General features: G+C 38.9%; 1 protein-coding gene across 1 annotated transcript in view; it reads left to right on the forward strand.

Annotated features, from left to right (window-relative positions):
- Positions 1–13954, forward strand: part of SYCP2L (synaptonemal complex protein 2 like) — a 99699-nt gene that overhangs the window by 8110 nt on the left and 77635 nt on the right. Inside the window, 2 exon segments of the mRNA XM_013056767.1 lie at positions 3059–3163; positions 3523–3547. Coding sequence (XP_012912221.1) covers positions 3059–3163; positions 3523–3547 — 130 coding nt within the window.

Consider the following 13954-nt stretch of genomic DNA (forward strand, 5'->3'; position numbering starts at 1 on the left):
TTAAAGAGGGCATGTATTGCCTGGAGCACTGGGTGTTAGACAACGAATCTTGGAACACTGCATCAAAAACTAATGATGTATTTTATGGTGATCTAACACAATAAAGTTAAAGTGGTCCTAGATGAGTAAATGGAATATGATTTATTCATATGAAATTCATATGAACCTATAGTTCTAGAAGACAAAACAGTGGCTAACACTGGTGGTGATAGTGACTAGAGAGCAGCCCTGGGAAAGTTTATGGAGTGGAAATGTTCTATATCTTGATATGATGTGTGATTACATGTTGTATATTACCATACATAATTTAAAAAATATTATCTGTTTTAAAAAAAAGACCAGGTTGGCTCAGGGAAATCTCCCCGGGCGCCACCACTTCCCTATTTTTTTTTTTTTTTCTTCAAACTTTAAAGGGACTCTAACTATGTGGCACCCCCTCCTCTGGGGGTGGAGGGAAGAGCGAATAAACACCAGGCTTTCCCTAACTCCTCTCAGGGATTTTAAAACCGTTTGGAGGGTGGGGGGCGGGGGGGGGATGAATCTAAGCGTTTTGCTTAGGTAAACTCTATATTTCATTTTGCACATAGTGCCTCCTAACTCCCTCATATAGTTACACGGATGACAGGAGATGGGGAAGAGGGGGTAAAACCACTTCAAAGGAAGGGGAACAGGATATACAGCCCCCCCCCACCATGACTTGAAACCCTAAGCTGATTGGTTTTTTGTTTTGTTCTGGGGCAGGGGAAGATGAGTTGGGATCTGTCCCAACCTGATTTTCTGTTCAGATTTTAAAAATACCCCTCCAAGGGGTGCCTGGGTGGCTCAGTGGGTTAAGCCTCTGCCTTCAGGCTCAGGTCATGATCCCAGAGTCCTGGGATCCAGCCCGCATTGCATTTGGGCTCTGTGCTCCACAGGGAGCCTGCTCCCCCACCCCCTACTTGTGATCTCTGTCAAATAAATAAAATCTTAAAAAAAAAAAAAAACCCTCCAAGATTTAAAGGGTCAGATCAAATTTCCACTGGAGTTTTGAAATCAAATGGAAATTTCCATATTCTGTTGGAATTCTGCTTGGCGATGGAAATTTTGAGAACCAGAACTTAGGCACATTCTAAAGCCTGTTCTGTTTCATGTAGGTTTAGGCCAAAGAAAAATAGATGGATACTGTCAAAGTGGATGGGATACTAGGTTCTTTACTTTTTTTTTCTATTTATTTATTTATTTGACAGAGATCACAAGTAGGCAGGGAGAGAGAAAGAGAGAGAGAGAGAGAGAGAGAGAGAGAGAATGAGAAGGCTCCCTTCTGAGCAGAGAGCCTGATTCTGGGCTCTATCCCAGGACCCTGAGGTCATGACCTGAGTCAAAGGCAGAGGCTTAACCCACTGAGTCACCCAAGCACCCCTAGATTCTATACTTCTAAAGTTGATTAGTTTTGCAGGTCAACTCAAAAGGCATTGGGAAATTATTCTCCCCAGAGTAAGAATTTCCTATGGAAAGGAAAGTATTTAGTCCCGTACCCTAAGATCCTGGAGAATTAAGAAACTTGTCTTCTACCATATAAGTAGTAGAAGTAGTAGTAGAAGTAGTAGAAGTAGTAGTAGTAGTAGAAGTAGTAGTAGTAGTAGAAGTAGTAGTAGTAGTAGTAGTAGTAGTAGTAGTAGTAGTAGTAGTAGTAGTAGTAGTAGTAGTAGTAGTAGTAGTAGAAGTAGTAGTAGTAGTAGAAGTAGTAGAACCTAGTACATCTGTAAATAACTCTTTTGTCTGGTTTCTGGTAATCCCACAGCTGTAGGAATACGTATGATCATGGCATAGAAGTAGGTCCCAGAGAGTGATTTTCTAATCCCAAGTCTTGATCAAAAATGTGGCACTGCCCTCACTTCTCTGAATCTCTGCTCAACATATTCTGGTGTGCTGAGAGGGGAATAGGATTTAGGGTGGTGAATGGAATCATGACAAACATACTTAAAAGCATACAATTCAGAGTAGGACTATAGGAAGGGGGAAATACCGCCTTAGCAGTGAGTTCCGCTGTATAGAAGGCTTTTTTTATCCTCTTCCCTTAAGCTGTTGGAGAAAAGTTTGCTTCAGAGGGTGGATGGTTCAATCTAGTACAAATCTTTGCCTGGTTTGAGATCAAAGAAACATCCCTTAGAACTCCGTAGTGGCCCTCCCCCCTCACTGTGCATTAGAAGCCCCTGGAGAGCTTTAAAAAGCCCTCTCTGGGTCCCCGCTCCGGAGAGAGTGATGTACTGGGTCTGTGATGGGTCTAAGGCATCAGGGGTTTCAAAGCTCTCCGGGTTTTCCTAATGTACAGTTAAGGTTGCCAGTGGATTGGTTTGTCCATGGTCTCCAGCTGGGCTGCTTTGGGTTCTTGGCTCCAAAGTGAACCAAGTTTCTAAGGCTCCCTCCTCTAAGATTTTTTTCATTACGAACTCTTCATACTATGTGTTCAATTGAAAATGTCAAACTATGCTCACAGGATTATTTTTATAAGCCAAAATGGTCTAAAGATGGCCCTCCCTTTTTTTGAATAAACATTCTAGGAGGGTTTATATGAGTTTACTTTAAATCCTACCAATCCTAGCAACTTAATAGGAATGGGGATATACGTTCCTACAGGAAAACAAATCTCCAATCAGCAGGAAGCTTTTGGCAGAAGATCGGCCTGAAGCATATATACTGTACTAACTTACTTCTGGAGCACTTTCCAAATTCTGCATATTCTTTGAATAGTTTTTCTCCAGCCTCCTAGATGACAAAATTGCTGCTGTGTTCGGGAGGCCCATTTATCTCCATCTTTAATCACTAGCCCCTATATAGGACTTTTTGGCATCAATCCTGGCCAACTCTGGCCGGTATCTGAGAACTTATTGGTACGACCCTCTAGCAGTAGGACTTGATTCTGGAGAGTTCTAGATGGAGGCCTTAGAGGTCTACCTGAAATGTTCTAGAAACCAGTCTCTAAAACTATTTTGTTCTGGTAAAAGATTTATGAAACTTTATTGAATAGACAGTAGTTACAGTCACAGAAAGTTCCATTATTGTTTCTTCTCTTGTGTACATGGTTTCCTGGTTTGAAAAAACAACCGCATTTCTGACCATGGCAGAGTCAGCATCCGACACATCCCTGACTGATGTTCTAGAAGACTTCTTTGACACAGCCTTGGTAAGGAAGCAAGGACAGAGACCATTGGTAATTGGCAGAATCTTCAAGTTATTTATAAAACTTGTTTTCTAAGATGTGGGTTTTGCCAATACTCTCATATTTTATTGAAATACATGAAAAAGAAACCATATATAACCAATGCTATAGAAAAAAGTGATTTCTTTTCATGCATACATTATTCAACTATTTCAGGGAGATCAGCTGATTTTAATAGTGACTGAAGGTCAGATAGGATTTATTTCTTTTTCCTACTAATGAAAGTCCACTCCTGCCTATTAGAGAAATATCAAGTCTAATGAATTAATGTTATAGTTGATAATGGTTTATAAAATAATACAAGCTTTACTTTTTCTTTCTAGATTATTTCCAGGAGTAGTAGTAAAGGTAAGTATATTTATAACTAAATTGACTATTTATTAGAATATTCTGGTATAAATATTCATCTAAATAACATGTAAAAGTAAAACATGTTTCAGTACTTGGCTTTATTGGCCTCCTACCCCGGGTTGTCCTGTAGTAACAGATTTTGTTATAAAGTATGTCTTGATTTGCCTGAGGTCCATTTTATTTTGTATTAAATATTTTTAATGCGGGACACCTGGGGGGCTCAGTTGGTTAAGTGTTTGTCTTTGCCTCAGGTCATGATCCCAGGGTCCTGGGATGGAGTCCTGGCTGGGGCTCCCAGCTCAGCAGGGAGTCTGTTGCTTCCTCCCTCTCTGCTGGTACCCCTGCTTATGCGCTTGTGCACGTTCTCTCTCTCTCTCTCTCTCTCTCTGTCAATGTTTTAATAAGTTTCAATGTAAGTACAGTTGACTTAGAGTTTTGGGGGTATAATATAGCCATCTGACAATTAGGTACATGACTTAATGCTCTGTCGTCTTATAACATTATTGCAGTATTGTTCATACTCTCTGAGAAGGCATTCTAAGAAAGAAGAAGAAAGAAGCAAGCCTTCTGTACTGTTTACACAGCTATATTCAGGATAACTTACTGATGGGGGGTGGTGGGATGGAGCAGACCAATGATCCCCAAGCTAGGCAGCCGTTCGCTGCCAAGTCCGGGCCTTAATCCGCAGCCTGTATAGTGTGAGGAGCATGGTGGTCGGGTCAAGGGTAGTTATCTCAAGCCGTACCAGCTGTGCACCAGAGATCTGTACTAGTTCCCTGCAGTGGGGGCTTCTGGGCCTTACTTAAGGGACGGTCAGTCAGAATGAGACTGCATATTCTAGCCAGGACACCCCTTCTCCATGGGGCATGGAGCATGGAGCCCTGAGGCAGGTCACGGCGCGAATACAAACAAGACACGGAGTCGGAGGCCAGAGATGGAGTTCATGTTGTTAGCACTCCTCCGGCTGTGCTTCTCATCTCTGACTTGTGACAGGAGGTTTGTAACTCTGGATCCCCTTCGTCTCTTTTGCCGATCCCCCACCCACCTCCCCTCGGGCAATCACCTTTGTCCTTTGCATTTAAAAATCTGTTTTGTTGTTCATTTATTTTCTGGATTCCACATAGAAGTGAAATCATGGATTTCTGATTTGTTTCACTTAGGGTTAACGCCCTTAGGTCCATCTGTGTTGTAAATGGCAAGATCTCATCTTTTTATGTTTGAGTTCCTGTCCATAGTATCTACCATATCTTTTCCCATTCATCCACTGATGGACCCTTGAGTTTCGCCCGCCGCTTGGCTGTTACAAATAATGCTGTTATAAACATAGAGGTGCATAGATCTTTTCAAATTAGTGTTTTCACTTTCTTTGAGTGAATACCTAGTAGTGAAATGACTACATCAAAACGGTATGTGTAATTTTTTGAGGAGCCTCCATACTGTTCTGGGGGCTGTACTGGTTTTCGTTCCCAACAACTGTCTACACATGTTCCTTTTTCTCCACATCTTCACCGACATCTGCCCTGTATATACCTGCCTCTTTTGTTGTAGATTGACTAGGAGTTTCTCTGACCTCTGTTCTGTTCTGTTGCACTAGGTATATATTTTTGTGCTAGTAATACCATACTACTTTGATTACTGTAGCTTTGTAATATGGTTTGAAATCTGGAAGCACGATACTTCCATCTATTTTCCCAAGATTGCTTTGTTATTTGGTATCTTTTTTGGTTCCATACAAATCTTAAGATTATTTGTTCTGGTTCCGTGGAAAATACCATAGGTATTTTGCTAGGAATTGCATTGAACCTGTAGATTACTTTGGGTAGTATGGACATTTAAACAATATTCTTCCAATTCATGAGCATAGTATATCCATTTATTTGTATCTTCAGTGTTTTTTTTTTTAATTAATGTTTTACTGTTCTTAAAATAAAGGTCTATCCCCTCCTTGATTAAACTTATTCCTAAATATTGTAATGCAATTATACATGGGATTATTTTCTTAGTCTTTCTACTAGTTCATTATTAGTATATAGAAACACAACAGATTTCTATATATTGATTTTTTTTGGGGGGGTACCCCGAAAATTTGTGAATGTTAAAATTTTTTCAGTTTCTTCCCTTCTTAAATTTAATTTCAATATAGTTAACAGTGTTATATTAGTTTCAGGTGTACAGCATAGTGATCTAACAATTTTATACATTAGTGCTCACCATAAGTATATTCTTAATCCCTTTCACCTATTTCACCCATCTGCTTGCCCACCTCCCCTCTGATAACCATCTGCGTATTCTCTGTAGTTAAGAGTCTATTTTTTGGTTTGTGGGGTTTTTTTTCTTTGTTAAATTCCACATAGGGGTGAGATCGTATGGTATTTGTCTTTCTATGGCTGGACTATCTTGCTTAGCATTTTACTCTCTAGATATTGTTGCAAATGGCACAACTTCATTCTTATGGCTGAACAATCTGTTCTCTGTGTGTGTGTATATATATATATATATGTGTGTGTGTGTGTGTGTGTGTGTATATATACACACATACATACACATGCCACATTTTTTCCATTCATCGGTGGACACTTTGGCAATTTCCATAAAGTGGCTTTTGTAAATCTACTGTAAGCATAGGGGTACATCCTTAAAATTAGAGTTTTTGTATTCTCTGGCTCAATACACACTAGTGTGAATACTGGCTGATAGAAGTTTCTGAGGAACCTCCATACCGTCTTCCACAGCAGCTGCACCAGCTCGCGTTGCCACCAACAGTATGAGACAGTTCCTTTATCTCCATATCCTCGCCAACACTTGTTTCTTTGTTGATTTTAGCCATTCCAACAGGTATGAGGTGATATCTCATTAGTTTTGATTTGTACTTTCCTGATGAGTGACATGGAACATTTTTTCATGATGAGTGATGTGAGCATCTCTTCATGTGTCAGTTGGCCATCTGCATGTTGTCTTAGAAATGCCTGTTCATGTCTTCTGCCCATTTTTCAATTAGGTTATTTCTTCGGTGTTGGGTTCTATAAGTTCTTTACATATTTTGAATACTAACCCTTTACTGGATATGTCATTTGCAAATATCTTCTTCCATTCAGCAGGTTGTCTTCTAGTTTCATTGGCTTATTTCCTTCATTGTAGGGAAGCTTTTTATTTTGATGAAGTCCCAGCAGTTTATTTTTGCTTTTGTTTCCCTTGCCTCAGGAGACCTATCTAGACAAACGTATGGCTGATGTCAGAGACCTTAACACCTCTGCTCTCGTTTATGGTTTTTATGGCTTTTAGATCTCAAATTTAGGTCTTGAATCCATTTTGAGTTTATTTTTGTGTATGGTGAAAGTAATATGATTTCATTCTTTAGCATATAGCTGCCCAGTTTTCCCAGCACCATGTGTTAAAAAGACTAGACTAACTAGATTATCTTTTTTCCCATTGAATAGTCTTTCCTGCTTTGTCAAAGATTAAGTAACCATATAATCATGGGTTTGTTTCTAGACTTTCTCTTCTGTTCTATTAATCTACATCTCTGTTTTTGTGCCAGTACCATACTTTTTTGTTTATTATATTATAATGTGGAAACTGGCATTGTGCTACATACAGCTTTTTCAAGATTGCTGTGGCTATTTGGGATCTCATGTGGTTCAATACAAATTTTAGAATTGTTCTAGTTGAGAAAAATGCTGTTATTATTTTGATAGGGATGGCATTAAATCCGTAGACTGCTTTGGGTACTATGGACGTCTTAATATTCTTCCAATCTATGAGCATGAATTCTCTTCCTATTTGTGCCCTCTTCAATTTCTTTCCTCAATGTTTTTTAGTTTTCAGAGTATAGTTCTTAACCTCTTTAGTTAAGTTTATTCCTAAGTATTTTGTTTGGTACAGTTGTCCATGGGATTGTTTTCTTAAAGTTTCTTCTTTGTTGTTTCTTTATTGGTATATAGAAATGCAGTGGACTTCTGTACATTGATTTTTATATCCTACAACTTTACTGAATTCCTTTATCAGTTCTAGTTTTTTGGTGGAGTCTTTAGGTTTTCTATATAGAATATGGTCATCTGCAAATAATGTATTTTACTTCATTCTTACCAATTTGGATGTCTTTTTATTTCTTTGTTGTCTAAGTGCTGGGGCTAGGACTTTCAGTATTGTGTTAATAAAAGGTGACCGTGGGCATCCTTGCCTTGTTCCTGACCTTAGGGGGAAAAGCTCTGATTCCCCCATTGAGTAATGATGTTAGCTGTGGGTTTTTCATAAAAGACCTTAGTTATGTTCCCTCCAAACTGACTTTTTGAGGGTTTTAATCATGAACAGATATAGAACAAACATTTGACAAAGGACAATGTCTATTAAAATGTTCTTTTATATTTCATTTATTTGTGACCCTGAAACACCCTTATATCCCAGGAATACATTTCACTTGATCAGGGTGAGTGACTTTTTTTTTTTTTTAATGTATCTGTGGTTTTTCTTTTCTTTGCTAATTTTTTTTTTTAAACTTCTTGTATTAGAGATAATTGGTTTGTTCACTCCTGTGGGTGTATGTGGTATCTTTATCTGGGTTTGGGATCAGGGAAATGTTGGCCTCATAGAATGAACTCGGAATTCTCCTTTTTGTTTATTTTTTTTAAAGAATAGTTTGAGAAGAATAGGTATTAACTCTTCTCCCCACACCCTCATTTTTTAAATATTGGGGAGGGGGAAGCGCAGGAGGAGGAAAAGGAAAGATGGCAGCAGGGGTGGGTGGAGAGAATCTTAAGCAGGTTTCATGCCCAATAGAGAGCCCACCGCCAGGCTCAGTCTCACAACCCTGAGTTCATGACCTGGGCTGAAATCAAGAAACCCAGGTACCCTGTTTTTTCTCCTAAATGTTTGGTAGCTTCTCCTGTGAAGCCATCTGGACCTGGACTTTTGTTTGTTGGGAATTTTTTGATCACTGATCCAGTTTCATTGCTGGTAATCAGTCTGTTCAAATTTTCCACTTCTTCCTGATACAGTTTTAGAAGGTTATGTTTCTAGGAATTACCCATTTCTTCTAGGTTGTTCAGTTTGTTGGCATACACTTTTTAAAATCTCTTGTATTTCTGTGGTGTGGATTATTTCACTTGTGACTTTAGGTGTGGAAGGATTTTTGTTGCTGTTGTGTTGCCGTTTGTGAGTCTAGCTAGAGGTTTATCAATTTCTTTGATCTTTTTCAAAGAACTAGCTCCAGGTTACAGATTTTCTTTCAGCACTTTGAATACATCATATCATTCTCTTCAGGCCTAGAAGTTTTCTGCTGAAAGATTGGCTTGTGTGTGTGTGTTTCCCCTCAAACATATATAACTAGTTTGCTGCTTTTAAAATTCTCTTTATTACTGCATTTTGCCATTTTTAACTGCTGTCTCAGGGTGGACATCTTTGGGTTGATTTTTAAAAATTTTTTTTGTTTTTGTTTTTGTTTTTGTTGGGACAGCTCTATGCCTCCTGGATATGGACATCTGTTTCCTTGCCCAGATTAGGGAAATTTTCAGCTCTACTTCAAATAGATTTTTCTGCCCCCTTTTAGTTCATCTCCTTCTGAGATCCCTTAATGTGATTTTGATGGGATTACTGAGCTCCCTAAATCAATTCTCATTTTGCCTAATTTTTTCTCACCTGCTCAGTTTGATTACTTTCCATTATTACCATCTTTCATGTTAATTCACTCCTTTCCTTTCTTTAGCTGATTGATTTCATCTAGTATATTTTTAGCCTCATTGTGTTCATCTCTGGTTCTTCTATCTTTTAAGATTTATTTTAAAGCGTGCATGTGCACAGTGAGGGGAGGGTAAAGGGAGAGGGAAAGATTGTCACAAGCATAGTCAATGCTGAGCACAAAGCTCAACACAGGACTGGAACTTATAACCCTGAGATTACAACTGAGCCCAGAGTCAGACATTTAACCAACTGTGCCATCCAGGAGCTCCTCTGGTTCTTTTATTTTGACTTTAAGATTTTATTAGAGTGCTCACAAGCAGGGGGAACAGGAGAGGGAGAAGGCTCCCTGTAGGGAGACTGATGCAGGGCTTGATCCCGGGACCTGAGATCATGACCTGAGCCAAAGGCAGACACTTAACCAACTGGGCCACTGAGGTGCACTCCTCTGGTTCATGTTTTTGTTTATTTTGTTTTTGTGATTTTTGGGGGTGTGTGTATGTATGTGTATTTAATCTTTGTTAATGGTTTCTCTGATATCCTCTGCTCTTAAATCCATTGTATATTTTATGATCCTTACTCTGAATTTATCAGCCATATTACTTATATTCACTTTATGTCTCTTTTCATAGTCTTTTCCTGTTCTTTAGACAAAATGAGACTGGACTGTTCCAATTTTGTGTCTGTGTGTGTGTTTGGAAAGTCTGCTCTGTCTCCTGCTTGTAAAAACAATAGCCTTTTGAAGGAAGGGTTCTATATTTTCCTGTGGTGCAATGTCCCCTCTTCAATAGAACTTGGTGCTTTAGGTATCCCTTATGTGTTGTGTGTACCCTGCTGTTGTGGGAATTCACCTTTTTTGTGTGGGAATCCTTGGTGTATAGTATGTTTCTCTCCCTTCATTTCTGGGGCTGCTCCCTCCTCCCGGCCATGAATGGCTGCTGTCAGTTTGGCTCTCCACTTCCTCTCCACCCTTCTTATCCTCTCCAATATGGCCTCTTCTATGCCTTTGTCGAGTTTGTTGTGTCTGTGTTCAGCTTGTTTTCTGGGTTATTTGCTCTGTTGAGTGTTAACAATTTATATCTGTGGGAGGAGGTCACTTAGGGTTTTCTTACCCTATCTTCCCTATGATGGTAAGAGTCCATATACATTTAACGTAATCAACAGGTATGTATTGGCATTTTAATTGTTTTCCAGTTGTTTTTTAGTTATGTATCTTCTGGTTTCTTCCCCTGTGGTTCTTTTTTTTTTTTTTTTAAAGATTTTATTTATTTATCAGAGAGAGGGGGGAGAGAGCGAGCACAGGCAGACAGAATGGCAGGCAGAGGCAGAGGGAGAAGCAGGTTCCCTGCTGAGCAAGGAGCCTGATGTGGGACTCGATCCCAGGACACTGGGATCATGACCTGAGCCGAAGGCAGCTGCTTAACCAACTGAGCCACCCAGGCGTCCCTGTGGTTCTTTTTTTAAATTAATATTTTATTGATCTATTTGGGAGAGGATGAGGGAGAGGCAGACTCCCTGCCAAGCAGGGAACCTGATGTGGGGCCCAATTCCAGGGCTATGGGATCACGAGCTAAAGGCAGTTGCTCAACCAACTGAGCCACCCAGGTGCCCTTCCCCTGTGGTTTGAAGGGTTTTTTTTTTAGGGTTACACTTGGATTCCTTTTTCTTCTGTGTATATGTATCAGAGGTTTTTTAATTTATGATTATCATTAGGTGCATATGTCATCTTGTGTGTCATAGCAGCCTTTATTAAGTTGATAGTCACTTAAGTTTGAACACATTCTAAAAGCACCAAATTTTTACTCCATCTTCCATGTTTTATGTATTTATTTTGCATCGTCTTATTTTTGTCTGTCCTTGACTGTTTTTTCTGTAGATATAGCAGATTGTACTACTACAGTGTGTTAACAAACTGGTTTTATAATTGAATCTACTATAATTATAGTTGTTTTACCTGTGAATTTTGTCCTCCTATAACTTTCTAGCAATGGCCTTTTCTTTTCACTCAAATAATTCCCTTTAACCTTTCTTGTAAAGCTGGTTTAAGGGTGATGAACAGTCTTAGCTTTTGTTTGAGAAAATTTTTATCTCTTCTATTCTGAATGATAACCTTGCTGGATAGAATATTCTTGGTTATAGGTTTTTTCCTATTAGCACTTTGAATATATCATTCCATTACCTTCTGGCCCACAATGTTTCTGCTGAAAAATAAGCTGATAGCCTTGTGAGGTCTCCCTTATATGTAATGGTTTTCCTTTGCTGCTTTTAATATCCTCTGACTCCTTTTTGTCATTTTTAGTATTTGTGTCTTGGTGTAGACCTCCATGGGTTCATCTTGTAGGATTTCTCTGTGCTTCCTGGATCTGGTTGTCTGTTTCCTTCTCCAGATTAGGGAATTTTTCAGTTATTTTTTTCAAATAAGTTTTCCACACATTTATCTTCTGGGATCCTTACAATGTGAATGTTACTGTGGTTGATATGTTGCTGAATTCCCTTAACCTATTCTCAATTTCTACTTTTTTGCTGTTCAGCTTGGTTCTTTTGCATTACCCTGTCTTCCAGATCACAAACTGTTCTTTTGTCTCCTCTAATACACTATTGATTCCCTCTAGTTGTTTGCTTTTTGTTGTTGCTTTGTTTTGATTCTTGAATTCATCTGACTGATTTTTTTTTCATATTTTTTATCTTTATTGATCTCACTTTGATCCACTCTTTTCAAGTCCAGTGAATATTTCTATGACCATTACTTTGAATTCTCTATCGTATTTCTTATCTTCATTTCTTTTAGCTCTTATGCTGTGATTTTTGTCCTGTTCTTTCATTTAGTACATATTCTTGTCTTCTATATGTGAAGGAGGAATAGCTGTGTCCCCTAGGCTTGAAAGTTTTGTGTAGAAGTTCAGTGGTTCCCTGTAGTGCCATGCCCTCTAGTCATCAGAACCACACAAGCTGGGGTATCTCCTATGTGGGCTGCATATACCTTACTGTTGTGTCTAGCTATGTTTTCAGCCCAATTAGCTCCACAGGTCTACTTTGCCTCCTGTGGATACACTGGGCAGGGTTTGATCCATGCAGCATTGAGGGGCCTGTGTAAGTCCTCTGTGGGTTCATAGGTGAATAGGGTCAGTCAGTCTGGTGGTCTGGAATTAGCCTCTCTGTGTGAGTGTATCAGATGACCAGTCTTTCTCCCTGTATAGCTCAAAGGCTTTCATTGGTGGGTGAGGATGGCAGTCAGACTAGGTATGTGCAATCAGCCTTTTTGTTGCAAGTATACCTAAATGGCAGGGCTTTCTCCCTCTGTGATCAGTGAAAAGGCTTGGCTTCTAGAACTGTGGGCAAACTGGTGTGTAGGATTATTTCCTCCTCTCTAGGGCAGTAGTCTCTTTGGAGTGGTGCTGGTTTCCCACTGGGGCACGTTGCATTGTGTGGTGGGGTAGGAGTCACTTGTAAGGATGGCTGTGAAGACGGGTGGGTTGGATGGGGCAGGTCTGTAAGGGAGCACTGGGGGTGGGGCATGTGGTTCTAGCAAGACTGGAGGAGCGTGTTCCTGCTGGCTTTAGTAAATGTCCAGCTATGTAAGCTGAGGGACAGGAAGAAAAATGGTGCCCACCAACATTTTTGTTCTTAGAGAAGTCTCCTAAAGATTCCTGCCCCTCTTCCACATACTGAGATTAGTAAATCAATCTCTTTCGTGTATGCCTCAGGTACTTTTAAAACTGCTGCTTTTATGTCATGTCTCAGGACAGGTTATTATGCTGTCTTTTTGTGGGTGGGGACTCTTCCGTAGAATTCATGTTCTTTTACTTTTTTTGTGAACAGTCACATGCTTCTTAAATCTTCATTTCCTGAAGAAAGCACTTCTTAAAAAGTCCCTTTTCTGCTACCTGGCAGTGTTCCTCTTTCCCTTTTCTAAGGCTCTATTTGTTTTCTTTACTATGTAAATGAAAAGAGGACACCTGATAGTTGCTAATTAACAGGTACATAAATGTTTTTAGGATCCTCTGCTGTCCATCTGGGCTGTGTTGAAATCTTCAGGCTTCAAACTGGCAGGCAAGTTGTTGGCACAGCTCCTAGTCAAACTTTTGATTTCCAGAGATCATCCAGCAGTATCAATGTGGCTTTTTGATAGAAGATGAATCTTTTTTTAACTTCCGTTTTTCTGGTTTGGGGCTCATATAATCTTATGAGTTTTATGGGGCGTGAATATATGACATGTGACAAAAAAATCTGTATATCAAAATTGCGCCTTTGAGCCTATGAAAGTAATGTTCATACCACAAATGTTTTCACTTTTTATATCTGTACTGTAATTTTATCTTAATGTGCATAAATGAAATCATAGTGTAATAAGCAGGATAATTAATCTATAAACAATATTATATAGTAATTAATATTGATAATTATAATAAATATTAATAGTATTAGAATAAATACTATTAACATAATATATTGCTAATATTGATATACATAATTAATAATAGGATAATCACATACCCATTTCTTTTCACTATGTACTGACTTAAAAATAACTGAAGTTTCTCCAGTTAATGCTATTTAATAAAGGTTCAATACTTTGTTCAAACCCTGCTTTTGTTAGCATAATATCTTTAAAATTTTCACTTTTGGAAAAATATACAATGTGAGAAACAACAAAACTACAGTAGCTCTCCTTTCTATATCTGTCACTCAGTCTGGATTAAAAAAGAAAAAGTAGTTTTGCTTGAGAAAAGG

The sequence above is a fragment of the Mustela putorius genome, unplaced genomic scaffold (assembly GCF_011764305.1).
Source record: "Mustela putorius furo isolate JIRA1106 unplaced genomic scaffold, ASM1176430v1.1 tig00003870_pilon_pilon_pilon, whole genome shotgun sequence".
In the NCBI taxonomy this organism is placed as follows: Eukaryota; Metazoa; Chordata; class Mammalia; order Carnivora; family Mustelidae; genus Mustela; species Mustela putorius.